Consider the following 13,907-nt stretch of genomic DNA (forward strand, 5'->3'; position numbering starts at 1 on the left):
CCCCCTGCCACTTCTGGTACAGTAACACAGCCGGGATGAGAGACTCTGGAGCTCCCGAAAATGTCCCTCGTCACTAATAATATCCCACAAAGCCAGGTGTGGCAGTAGCCCAAGCCAGTCATGCTTCTGTGTCCTCTGAAAGTCACTCAGGAAAAAAAAAAAATAACTCAGAGATGTCTCCACAGTTGGAGTTGCTACATGAATAATGGAAACAACCAGCAGCCGAGAGAATGTGATAGCCAGCAGCACAAGGCAGCGCTCCCTCGGGAGAGCCCAGGAGTGATGGGCAGGTGGGTACACCATGAACAAGCTCAGCTTTCAGGGAGCATCAGCAAAAACCAGTCCCTGGCTGCCAGGCACAAAAAAAAAAATGCAGCAAAAAGGGGGGAAAATGATGCCATAAACATAAAGCAAAAGTGCTTCCCCCAAACAAATGGGGCAGGTGCAAGGTAGGAAGCCAGTTTGCAGTGAGGGAAACAGGACCTGTGGGAGACATGAGCTCAAATCTCATGCGATCCCATCTTGCTTTCCCCACACCTTTCCTTCTCTTAAGGGACCAAAGGAGTGAGAGCAAAGTCTGTCTCTGGTGAGGGATGCTTTATATCCAAGATTTGCTTCCTATCATGTCAACATCCTTCTCCACTGCCACTTCTTTTCCAAGAGCTCCTGAGATGTTTCAGGCCCAAATCTCTTCTGCACAGCACCCAGCAGTGCTGTTGTGGCCACCCAAGGGAAAAAAAAAGAGGCACTCTCCATGAAGCTGGGGGTCACGTTGGTGGGGTGGAAAAGTGACTCTCAAGAGTGCTTTGTGGATTCCCCTCTTACTCTAATCCCAAAGGGAAAAGCAGTCTGAAAAGTGGAAGCATCTGGATGGGAGAAATAAGTATCTGGCTATGCTATTTGCTTGCAGTCAGGGCCCTAAAACATAAAGGGCAGCTGAGAGTCCCACCCTAGAGCACATGTTGTTAAGGAGAGTAACAGCCAGGACAAGACTTGCTTTGTCTTCTTAAAAAATGAGAAATAAAAGGTGAAGGACTAAATTTTCCAAATTGCCACTCATGCATTGGCGCTGCCTGGTTTGTCCAGGAGTACTTCAGGTTTCTGCCCAGTCCCTGTGGTGCTACTGCATTTTCAGAGCCAGAGGAAGGCCAGGAGCAGCTAGGAGGTGCTCAGGATGCAAAGCAAGGCTGGGATTTGGTTAGAGAAGTGCTTGGCAGTAAAAGGTCCTGGGCAGCACCACAAAGCTCTGCAAAGAGCTTCTGGGATGGAAGTGATGGCTGCTAGTCCCAGCATCCTTCCCCTGTGTGCACAGATCCAAACACACACTGGTTTTTTTTCCCTATGGCAACCCATCTGCTACAGCAAAGAGATGGTGGCTGCAGTCCCCTGAGTTTTTAAGAATTTCATTGAGTCCCCCGGTTCCCCTCTTCCAGGAAAAACCCCCTCTCCTCAAAGCATGGGGAGGGGGATCCTCCTGACAGACACGTGCAGAGGTTGCAGGGCTGCCTCAGCCCCTTCCCACCACTCCCCTTCAGGTGTCCATGTTCATGCAGGCCCATCTGAGTCAACGTGAAGTTTAACAGCTTACGTAGTAATTAAGCAAAGCCTCTCAATACAGCATTGCTAATTACACAAATCCTCACTAAATTACCAATAGTTCACAGCACCTCGTAAAATCCTTGTGTAATAGCCTCAAGAAAGAAATGTCCCTCAGCACTGGCAGCGAGCCACGCAGCCCATGCGGTGATTCCAAAGCACGTTGGATGTTTATGAGCTTTTTTTCTTAAAAATAAGAATCTAAAATGTACATTTCCCCCAATGACTCTGCTCCAGGGAGTATTAAAAGCAGCACCTTGACTCAGCCTACCATATAAACATCCTGCTGCCCCTGGACAGCCCGATATCGCCTTCCTCCCAGGATGAGGAGCTGAATAAGAAGTGACAATCACAGCTCCTGGCCGCAGGAAAACAGGAAGCGCCAGAGTTGTACAACCACTCCAAACATTGTCCTACCTGCTCTGCTCCTTGGGTGCAATGTGAACTTGCTTTCCTTTCCTTTCCGCCTTGCATAACTATTTCTGGTCCAGCGCTGGACATTCCTGGGATGCTGCTGCATGGGACAATGCCTGTGGCCTCTGGCTTCTCCCCACCTGCCTAAAGCCAGCCTGGTGCTCTCTGTCCAGTGCAGAAGGACAAAAATCCACCTTTCTAACCCACTGCTAACACTGGCAGCCCAGAGACAGGACTGAATGCAAGTGCTGGAGGAGATGGAGATGGGCCCGGGGTGCTGGGTAGACTGGCTCACCCCACAGCTGTCCACATCTTGCAGGAGCTAGATGGAAGAGAATCCCAAGTCTTCCTCCCCCCCAGGAAGCAGCCATGGACAGCTGCCTTTGGTCAAATCTCTTAAATGACCATGAGACTAAAGGAGCCAATGTTTACAGACATGTTGTGGTCCATGTGCTAAACTAAGGAAGTCCTGCAGGTGGGTGATGGGGTAAATCTGTGTCCCAGTGTTAAAGCCAGCTGGACAGCCGAGCTTCTCCACAAGCACACAGAGAGGACCCCAGAGAATATGGAGATGTGGTGGAAAAGGGGCCACCCACTCAGCTTGCAACATCCCTGGTTTATTCACAAATGTCCTCCACCAAACTTTTTGGTTTGATTTCAAGGAATCCCCCTCCACTCAGTGCCACACATCCCCAGCGAGCAGCCCAACAGCCTTGCTCTAAGGAGTCTTCCTGAAGGCAAGAGACTCTTTCCGTCTTAAATGATGCTCTGGGAATGGGGCACCCCATTCCTCCAGCTGCTCCCACCTCCCCGCTGAGCAACAGGCCCAACTTCATGTGCAAAATGTAGATGTCATATCCAATTTTCCAAACGAGAAGGGAGAGAAGAAGAAGGTTTCCTATCTGCTCTTCCTTTACTCACAAAGTGAAAACATCCCTCGCCGAATGAGGTGGCCTTTGCTATCACTTTGCAAAGTTCACATTCCCACAAGTGCGGGAGGGTGTGATGAGAAACAAGGAACAAGGCAGGGGGGAACGGCACACCAGCAACTGCGGGTCACGGTCACACAAGACAATGCTTTGCAAAATTTGGAAGTGTGGGAGTAACATGGGAAGACTGAAGACGAGGATGTTTATTAACATATAAGAATATCTCCAAAGGGTTTGCATTCTGTGGGGGAAATAAAAAAGGGGGGGAGCCCGAGGCAATCCAGCTCGAGCTATCGTTGGGGCTAAATCTGGAAATCCTTATTCAGACCATCCTATTGCTGGTGTAAAGAAAAAGAGAACAGCCTTTTTCTCACATTCACAGCAGTAAGAGTTTTCCTAAGTAAGGTGAAGCCTCAAATTGATTCTCTAATTAATTCTCCTGTGTAATTGCATTAAACAGTAGGATACAAGTGTGTTTCCATGTTTGGCTCAGCCTCTGTGCCTGAAAAGGGTGCTGCCTCCCTACACCATAGAGTAGGAAGCCTTTCAGTTCAAGGATTGCACTCAGCCTTGTTGACCACCTCTAAGCAGCTGGTGGAAGATGAGCAAGGAAAGCCTGTCAGTAAGTTTAAACATGAAGTGTCTGCAGACACTCAAGAAAACTTTCACATCAAAAATAGCTGCAAACCCGGGGGAAAAGAAGAATCCCTGCATTAACCATTAAGTGGCAGGTACGAGTTGGGGGGGAGGGGAGGTTCCCTGCTTTCCTCTTTCACATGCCCACATCATGCTGTACCTGCAGCCTCAGGCAAACCTGGGAGGGGGCTCTGTGGCCAGGGGGCAATGCCAGGTCCTCATGCCCCCCAGGCTGTCAGTGTTGCTGTTGATTAGGAGGAACATGAAGACCACCCCATGGGTTTCACAAGGGTATAGGTGCAGAGTTTGGATGCTAATACCCACAAGGCCCCACAGGGCGTCACTGACCATCAGGGCTTAGTGCAGCCCCAGTACTGCCTGCCATGCAGGGGGTGTTTGACCTCCAGGTAACAAACTTAATCAGTTGTGATCTGTTAACAAGGGGAAATCTACATCTGGGGCACAAGCTCCCTGGCAGCATCGCCACCGAAGCAGCCTGTGCAAGCAGCTGCTTCCCAGAACCATCCCCAAACTCCCTCAGGAGCAGTTTCCTCCTGGCTGCAGGTCACAAAGGCAGAGCAGATGCTGTATCTCCTGCTCTTCTGAAGACACCCAGAGCGATAAAATTTTCTAAGTGCTGTTTCACTGCAATGCAAAGGAGGCTTTTCACTACTGTCCCTCGATGGAGAACATCTCGTTGCTTTCACATTATGACTGTGAAACAAAAATAAACCACATTTCTCCCTGACAGTTTTTGCTTCACTTTTGCTCACCAGGGCTGTGGTTTGGACAGTCCCTGCTGAAATGTGATTTTTTTAATGCAGGAAGACACGTGCTAAGAGTTCCTCCTGCCCTGTTCTTTGTTAACCTTACTGCAGAGAGCTAATAAAAAGGACCTCCTTGCGCTCAAACTGGGCCCACTGGTGGCTGGGTGGGCCCTTGCCATCTCCTGCCTTGTACAGATCCCCATGCTTCCAGTCATTACCTGTTGATTCTGCAGTCCTTGTGAGGTCATCAGCGCTAGAGAAACACAACAAACAGTTGTTTTCAGTTAATATTTGTTCTTCATTCAAGCACCCTCCTGCCCTAAGCCCCATCGGGCTGAGTGGAGTAAGCATGGCACTGCAACTCCAAGTAAAAAGCGTGTCTTCTGCTGGGAAGGAAAGCAAAAGGTGGTTATTTACTCGTGTCCTCATGCACCCTGATCTCAGGCTGCACCATGCTTCTCCTGGATTTGAGGGGACAGACTACATGGGCACATGCAACAGGGTCCAGCCGCAAGACCTAGCCTCCCAACGTGGGGATCCCATCACCTAGAGTAAACACATCCTCCGTGCTTGGAGATGAATAACATTTCACAGCCTTTCTCAGAAATTTTCCCAAGGCTTGAAGGAGACCCAGGAGACTTCATAAGTCACAAATGTGGCCATGATGACCATGAAGTTAGTTCTTTAAACCGCAGTGGGGAAGTGCTGCACTGAGCCCAGCTCTACCAGCCGGGAGACAGGCAGGGGTTCCTCAGGCGTGGAGCACCCTCTGGTGGGAAAATCACGGTTGTCCAAACGAGAGCAAATCCATCTGTGGCACAAGACTGGATTCCATCAAGACCTGGGAGGAGGGCTTCCACCACACCAGCCTGCTTCACCATGAAACACAGGCCTTGCACCCGTGCCCGCTGGGCACTGCCCGGCTTAGTATCCAGTCCCAGTTTGCACGCCCGCTTACTCTCCCCAAGCTTCAGGGCAGCAATCCTGTCTTCTTCAGCCACTATAGCCTCTTGCAGCCGCAGGGTCTTTCAGCCAGACTGTGTCCCTGCCACATGCCAGCTCATGGCTTGGCTGCCAGAGGGATGCTGCTGGTGGCCTCATCATGAAAAGGCAGTGATAACCCTGTGATAACCATGTAGCCACGATGACCATGGGGCTGCATGTGAGCAAGTCACACTCCCCAGTCTGCTGCAGTCCCCTCTGCCTATGGTTGTCACACCCCCAGTCAGGCTGCAGCCCCTTGGGGAAGAGCAGGATGTGCACTGGCACACATGTGAGTGCACCCCCTTTTTGGTATCATGGAGGTCTTTGCTCTGCCTGGAGTCTCAGTCTGCTCTCACACAAAAGCAAAAAGGGCACAGGCAGCATTTCCGTGCTTCCAGTCACTGGTTAGTCATGGGCCTGCCACGTGACACTGGATGTGCCCCATCATGTCACCCTATCTGCCCCAGCTTCTACCTGAAAGATCTCCCAGCACTGCAAAGGCAGGACCCACAGCCCAGCACTCACTGGTTCAGCTGCAGTCCCAGGGCACATCGCTCTCCGCAGCAGTGTTCCCCTAAGCAACGTTTTGCCACACACCAAAGCCAGTAGAGAACATGGTGTACAAGGGGATGGGGACATCCTGGCTCTGCAAGACCCTGCGCAGGGCTGTGGGTGCAGGGCTCATTTCTCACATGGACCACAGTCATCTGACACATCTGAGTGCTGAGCACACCTCAGACACTGAATAAAACAGCAGGTTCTGCCTCAAAAGCTCCCATTTAAATGTAAGGCAGGCGGTACCTCTTGTGCATCAGGCCATTTCCCTGCCCCTAGCAGGGCCACTGTCCAAACAGTACTTTAACCCAGCTCTGGGTGTGTTTCTGCTTAAACAAACATAGGTGGTTACCAACACCCTCCCTCCTGGCCCCCACCTGCTCACCAGCACTGCCTCAGTCTCCCACTACCACAGTGGCACCCAAGAAATGCGCTTCCTTCCCCGCCTCATCATCTCAGCTGCCCTAGGCATTGCCACCTTCCTGAGCTGGAAGCTGCTGCTCCAGAGCCTGGTTGCTGGACAAGGAGGTAAGGTTTGGGCCTCATGGCAGTTCTGCATGGCTGTGGCTTTTCTGTACCCTGGGGGAGGTGACCTGGAGCTCCTTTTTAAGAGGTTCTTGGTGGGGAAATACCCAGAACACAGTAAATGCTGCTTGTGCAGCCCCAAGGGTAGGAAAACCTGTGGAGAAAGCCCTATGGAGCCCTGCAGCTTTATGTCCTTAGTGGGGGTCATTGATCTCAGGTGTGGTGTGGAAACCAGATGTCAGACCGGTGAAGTAATTCCCAAGACATTGCTGGGAAGGGTGAAATGCTGGTGGGAAGGCAGGAGGGAGCAGGGAAATCAGTGATTAATACCTGTCTCCCCTAAAAAAAATGCATCCCTCTCCTCCAGGCAAAGTCAAGCCAGGACAAAGTCACCACTAGATTTGGCAGGTATTATAAGTATGGGGCTGGGTGAGTCAAGGAGCAGTCCAGGATAGCTTCAGGCACTGCCAGTGTCCTTTTCCTAATTTTAACTCTCTTCCCCGTGCGACAGCCTCCCCAAGTTGGTGGGAAATTTAACTTCCCGAGGAGCCAGGAGAGACCACAAAACTGTCTCCCTGGGGCTGCCAAATGAGCAAATGAGGCAGACGTGCCTCTGCTAAAGCAACCCAAAACTAAAGCAGCAAGGCAGACATTTCTCCTCTGCATTCAAACCTACTGTTGCCTCTGCAGATCAAAAATAAGAGAAAAGGCAAACCTGGGATTTGAGAAATTAAACCAGCTGTCATAGAGTCTTTTTATTTGCTTTTGCCTCTTGTATTTGCTTTGTTGTCTTCCCGCTTCTATTTGCTTTGGCCTTTTTATCTACAGAAGAAAAAAAATTTACATATGGAAGTGATGCAAGAAGTTACGTCAATTGAATACCTAAATGGCCCAGAGCCGTTAGGAAGAAAACCCCTCTCCCATGTGCATAATTTGATTGCTGATGTTAACCAATTAACAGATCCAAGAGAGTTTGCAGCGGATTGTGTATTTGTAGCTACAAACCAATTTACTGCTTCTCGGTCTCTCAGAATATTTCTGCCTGTCTTTAGTAAACTCAGCTCAGTTAAGCTCAGATGAAAGTGAGGAGTTACAGTTTTATCAACAACAGGGTTCATGGCACAAAGCTCTGGTTGAGATAGGTGCACAGACATGGCAGTTTTCGGACAGCAGGGTCTGGGCATCCATGGGTTCACACATTCGTGAGGACAGAAACCTGTTTCACCAGCAAAACCGAGTTCTGTGCCAGGCAGGGCCAGTCTCCCCCACTCCTACCCATCTTCTTTGTTCATGTCATATCCTTTCTGCACTGGAATAACAGGAAAAGAGCCTGACACAGTGTCCTGTGCTGGGGTGCTGTCTTGGGGCAGAGGTGTGCTAAGGGTTTTTCTTATGCCCATCTTCAAATGATGTTTCCCAGGTGACCTGGCCCACAAGACAGAAGAGGGCTTCACTTTGACACTAGACACCTTCCTTCATGTTCAGCAGCTCAGAAAGAAGAGACTGAGAGCTTTTTGCAGCCGATCAGGCAAAGTCACCACACCACTGAGGAACCGGGAGAAGAGAGCCCATCCGCTCTCAAGTTTGAGGGTAAGCAGGAAGCTGGGCCTTCTGTACTGCCAAGTGCCATCAACTGGGATGGAGGAATGGCAGCAGCTTTTAGAAAAGCTAGAGGAGAAGGAAAACGTGACTTTACCGGTGCCACTTCCCTATCCTTGGCGGCACACTCTGGAGACACAGCTGAGTGAGTTCAACCTGACAGAGACAGAGGCCATGTTAAGGTCCTATACAAAAGTGCTCTTTGTCAGGGACCCTTTCCAGAGGCTGATCTCCGCGTTCATGCAAGGCATGGGTAGCAGCCCTTCCTTCAGCAGCTTTGTTCAGGACGTTTTAGACAGCGGACAGCACAACGCCAGTGTGGCTTGGAAACCTCTTGTCAACCTCTGTCGGCCCTGTCTCATCCAGTATGACTACGTGGTGATGTTTGGTTTCCTCAGGCAAGAGCTGGGTCATCTGCTACGGCGAGCTGGGCTGCCTGTGGACAGCCTCCTTCCCGAGTTCACCGACACCCAAGTGCAGTGGACCTACAGCTGGTTATCAGAGCAGATGTTCAGTGAGCTGTCCCTCCAACAGAGGAAGCGACTGTCTCATTTCTACCGCCTGGACCTTGCTGCTTTCCCATTTTCTAGCAGTTTTCTGTCAGAGCTCATCAGTACCCCAGAGGCCTGGTAGAAATACCCCAGCTGAAGGGACTATTTTGGAGACCGTTAATCCAAATGCAAGCACTTCGAGATACCAGCTGGGTCACAGATCAACCCTTGCTCCACAGCTGCATGCAGTATGCTTGTCCATATCACAGCAGCGAAAGGCCCATCAGAGAGCTGAGATGGACCCACTGCCAAGGACAGGGTATCCAGGCTCTTCACGGGGCTGAATTGCATTTAAGTATGACAAAGGCAAAGGTAACATGTGGCATTGGGGCTGGGAAAACTGAATGAACTGGACTGGGATGGGGTAAATGGCTCTTGTCATGTCTGCGATTTCAAGTGGAGTGGCTGGCACCTGCTGCAGACCACCACAGCATCCGCACATACTCTGCCTGCACTGCCATTTCATGTTCTGGGCTCCCCCTTGGGCCAAGAGGTTTGGCAATGGCTTTTGTGACAAATCCTCCACGCAGATAGATACTAGAAATGCTCCCAGAGACACGTCACCTAGAGTCTGTCAACTCTGCTCAAGTAGGTGAGGTATGACTGTCCTGGTTCTGGCCAGGCCAGAGTTAACTCCTCCAAGCAGCCAGCACAGGTGAGCGAGCTGGCCTGGGCTGTTTTTCATATGACATTATGCACCCGTAAAAGGGTATATGTGTCTGCATGGCTCCAGGACAATCCAAGTGCAGCCAGGCATCGGGTCGGTCAGTGCATTGGTGCAGTGCTCTGTGTTACCTGCTCTCGGGTGGGTAAAGCACTCAGTATTACCACATGTGTGTATCCTGTCCTGCACTCTGTTGCTGTTCCCCTTTCCTGCTGCTGTGTCAGTACCTGTCCTTATCCCAACCCACGAGGCTCTGTCTGTTTCCCCTCCTGGGAAAGGGGTGAGTGAGCATCAGCTGTGTGTGGTGCTAAGCCACTGCCTGGGGCTGAACCAAGACAACACCACAGGGCAGCAGACCCCCCGGGAACCACTGGTAATGTTCCCAATCCTGTCATGCTCAGGGACAGCCAGGCCCAGCCCATCATCTGATCTTAGCTGTTGTACATGAACTGTTCCTGTTTTACAGCCTCACAACTCCTGTGTGTTTAGGCTCACGAGGGCCCCAGGGCTGCAACATGCCGCTTCACAGGGCTGACTCACCCACTAGTAATGAAACAAGGATATGGCAGTCTGGACCAGGTACTGGCCACAGCACGCAGACAGACAGCCTCCCAGCTTGTCTCCACAGCTGTGGAAGGTAACTAGAAGCATCAGGATGCATCACTGTGCTGCTGTGGGAAAAACACAATATGGCTACTGTAAGCTCCTCACGGTAGAGAAGTGTGAGGACTGACTCTGTCAGATTTGGCTGCTGCCATGGTCTGGGAGGAGACCCAGGCTCTCCAGCTGGCTTGCTGGATGCATCTGACTGGTAGCCTAGAGCAGCTGCTAGACCTCTCCCAGCCTTGGCCACACAGCTGATCTGCCTCACAGCCTCTGGGAAGGGTCCATCTTTGCCAAACACCAAGGAGGAGCTGGACCTGTCCAGCTCTCAAATCATGACAGAATTGTACCATCGCATCCTCGTTCCCAGAATATTTTTTAGCTTTATTTTGCAGTGTTGTGACATTCACATAGAATTACACATACATTCATGTGACAAAGACATCAATTTGACAATACTCATTAAAGAATGATAGTGAAAGCTGGTTTAGGTCAGCTTCGATGATCAACTACTGGAGCCGTGGCCTCCTTTCACCCTCCCACAAACTGTCTGGCTACAGCGCTATTACCTAAGTGCCGTTACTGTGCGTAATACTTTACAGCCTAGCAAGATGGCGCAGTTCCTCTTCTGAGGATACAGTTGTGAGCAGCAGATTTCCAGTTACTCACAATATTAAGAGTTGTGCTATGAAAGGAACATTCTTCCCTTGGTAAGTAGCCGTCCCTTCAGCGATCACAAGCTGATGTCCCACGCAGCAAGATGTGCGTGGATAGATCTGACGCAGCACCTAGCACAGGACGGTGCTGTGCCCTCACAACAGGAGGCCTGGAGCTTTGTAGTGCAGATCGTAGCTTCAGTCAGGCTTATTGTACAGCAGCATCACCCCGCTCCTGCCAGCGGGGTCCAGTCCTTCCCTAAGGTGCCTGGCACTTTGTTCCGTGGGAAAGCAATGCATGAAATGTTAAGACACTGAGAGGTGAAACAAAAATCTTAGCTCTATGTTCCTTAGGGTCCCCGCCTCACCTATGGCCCAGCCAGGTATTACATTATCTCTGTAATTAGTCTCCAAGCTTCCCTTCTTCCTACATCCTCAAAATCAATTTCTGTAATTACTTCACTGCCCTGATTTTATACTATTTCCCCCCCTCCACCCTGCCCACTATTTTATATCATATGCATTGAATTCCAGTGCCCTCTCCTCCCAAAACAAGGTGTTTCCTCCTTCCATCAGTTAGTGGATGGAGAAGGGTACCACGAGGCCTGACCTGGGGTGGGCTTGAGGACAAGGACCAGTTTCCTGGGAAACAGTGGCTCACTGGTGCTGCAGCAAAAAAGGGCTCTGCAGATTAAGGTCTGCAGTGAGCTAGCCTGCTCTGAGCATTACACGTACCCATCGCTTGGCAAATGCACTTCAAATTAACACACAGAGCAAATATCAAAAGAGAGGTTTGATAGATCTAACAAAAAATTTCACCTGACCAGGTAGTCACTGTGGCTATGTGAGATACCACCAACCCTGAGATGATGAAAGAGGTGCTCCCAGGCCCACGGGGGATAAAGAGCACTTACACATCCTGCTTGTGACATCCCACCGCCCGCCCCCAGGAGCCTCACAGGGAGCAGGCCTCTCCTGAGCACTGGCTGCTTTCCCCTGAGACAACGCTGGAAGCTCCTTGACATCACACTCCGCCCATAGCTCCTTGTGCTCTACATTAACACACATTATGTTCCCTTTGCACTTCTCAGCCTGGTCTGAATGAGCTCATCCAGCAATCCCATGAGATGGATGCCACAGAAACAGTGATGATACCAATCTGCCTTACAGAGTTTGCACTTTGCACCCTTCCTGGACACCCAAGAGCATAGATACACAGGCTCTGAGAGCTGTTCTTGCACACAAATGATCCCATTTTCTTCTCATAAGAGGTTTTTCACATATTGCCAGCTTTCAGGGGAAAACAAAAATATGTTCTTGCCTGGTACCTCAAAGCTCAAGAAACAACATCATCACGTTTCAATTAATAAATCAATTACATAGCAAGCCCAGCAGGCACAAAATAGTTTCCACAACTCACATATACAAATGCCCTTCTTCTAGATGATAGAACCATAATATTCTTAAGCAGAGAAATAAATCTACATATTTCTAAGCTATATACCCTGGAGTGCTTAAAAAAATATTTCAAACTGTGCATCCATTGTTTTGTTCTAAGATGGAAGCCAATTTTAAGCAGTTTGTATCTGAGAAAAGTTTTACATAAGGCAGTGGAGTTACATCGTCTTGCACTGTATTTTTTTATGGCCATAGGAGTGCAAAAATAGAAAAAGGACATTTTCATAGAGCTGTGGGCCAGAGAAATGGATAGAAGTTTGTGCGTGATGAGCAGGTACTGTACATGGATGACATCACTTAGAGATAACATGATGCTACATGTTCAATCTGACAGTGGCAAAACCTGTGAAGAGGGAAGTCTAGCATGAAAGCCAACATGAAAAGTCCATTCAACCCAGAAGGCATGAGGTCATCACGTTTTTCAGACAAGCAGTTCCTATAGCAAAACGTACCCAATTCTCTTATATTCAGCAAAACTAAGAATCATCTTGACAAGGTGGCAAGACCATAGCATGACAGGAAGGAATGGGCCCTAGAGAGCACCCAGAGCCAACTGATCCTCAGCTGTGTCCATTCTCCCCTGTCCCTTGCCTGGGCTGGTATAAATTGCCTTGGGAACAACGATGAGTAACTTTCTTTTTTACTCCAAGGTCTCTGATGTCCTTTTCTGTTTAGAAGATGGGGTAAAATGTGGAGGTGTGGGGCAGGAAAAGGCCATGTCAAATGAAGCAGCGTCTTGCTGGAAGTCTTCTTGGTATCTCTAATTTTCATCTTTAATCACAGAAGACAAGGTAGCATGTGAACTAAGAATTCATTAAAGCCTGGGTACAGACAAAGCAATCACCATTTAACTTTGGATAAATCAGCTATTAGTCACATTTTAGTGACTAGTCACATTCCCCTGTGCCACTTCCATTACCTAGGTAAGAGCATCTTCATTAGCTAATATTAACACACCTCATCATCTTCCTCTAGTTTATGTCTGGCTTTGTGTGCAGATGGGACACAACAGGGTCCAGCCCTCAGTTCCTCATGCCTTCCCACATCTCAGCTAGAGGACTGTTAGTCTGAGTTCAATGCATTTAGTCATCCTTGGCGTAGCATCACAAGGTGATCCATCTTTTCCCCATTATAGGGGAAAAACGCACCCCAAACAACCCACCCTGTCATATCACACTGGCTTGTAATAAGCATGTTTCCCATCCTTGCAGCAATTGTAAATGAAACCTGTAAGATTTTTTCAATTACACCTGGATAACATCACCTTCTACTTACTCTTCATTTAAATATACAACACAGCTATAATCCAGCAGCAATTCCCTCTCCTAGAGAAAACCATGATTGGACAATTAAGTGTGAAAGTTCCATGAATCAGTGGATGAGCCACATGAACGCAGATTATTTTCCCCCATTATAGTCCCGCTGCCTTGTGGTGCCTCTGGTGTAAGCTCAGTTTCATGAGGAGAGTTTGCTCCTCAAACTTCCTTTTTACACACGCACAGACCATGGCTTAAATGTCCCTGGTTCAGCAGAAGGGCACTGTAAGAGAAACAAAAGTTAAGTCAGCAACAATGAGGGTCCTGGCCCAGGTTTGACATGCCCTACCATGCTCCCTTTGAGGTGGGTGATTTTGTACCGTCGAAAGTCTGAGCTCCTGTCTCAGTCTTTCAATCCACAGAGATGTCTCTCAGGGCACAGGCTGTGCCTGGCTCTCTCTGAACCATTTCTGAGTCCTTCTTCCTGGACAGCAATGCAGGTGTTAGGTGAGAAGGACTAAGAAATCCAGGCTTTGCTGTTAACAACACAGTGGGATTTAAGCTAATGAAAGCCTGGAGGATGCCCACATGGACATACAGCTGTGTTTTCTGAGTGACACAGGAATTTGGGGGGGACTCTGCCCAGGGTACCACTCCTGCCTAACTCTGTCACAACACTGTAATAGAGGAGGAGCCTCTGAAGGGACAGGGAAA

At 49.4% G+C, this 13,907-nt stretch overlaps 2 protein-coding genes across 2 annotated transcripts in view; one reads left to right on the forward strand and one right to left on the reverse strand.

Annotated features, from left to right (window-relative positions):
* Window positions 1-6,309: 6,309 nt before the first annotated feature.
* On the forward strand, window positions 6,310-8,638 carry LOC311189444 (carbohydrate sulfotransferase 9-like; the record flags this gene model as incomplete). Its single annotated transcript, XM_084261108.1, has 2 exons — window positions 6,310-6,409; window positions 7,827-8,638. 2 exons carry the CDS (start codon window positions 6,310-6,312, stop codon window positions 8,636-8,638), a joined length of 912 nt encoding a protein of 303 aa, XP_084117234.1.
* A 1,548-nt stretch (window positions 8,639-10,186) lies between these two features.
* The window catches only part of XDH (xanthine dehydrogenase), a gene marked incomplete at its 5' end in the record, with an annotated part of 52,852 nt that continues 49,131 nt past the window's right edge, over window positions 10,187-13,907 (reverse strand). Inside the window, one exon of the mRNA XM_084261971.1 lies at window positions 10,187-13,476. Within this exon, the coding sequence (XP_084118097.1) occupies window positions 13,426-13,476 (51 nt within the window). The 3' untranslated portion in view covers window positions 10,187-13,425. The remainder of the gene's footprint in view (window positions 13,477-13,907) is intronic.

This window comes from Gallinula chloropus (genome assembly GCF_964237585.1).
Source record: "Gallinula chloropus genome assembly, chromosome: 3".
Classification (NCBI taxonomy): domain Eukaryota; kingdom Metazoa; phylum Chordata; class Aves; order Gruiformes; family Rallidae; genus Gallinula; species Gallinula chloropus.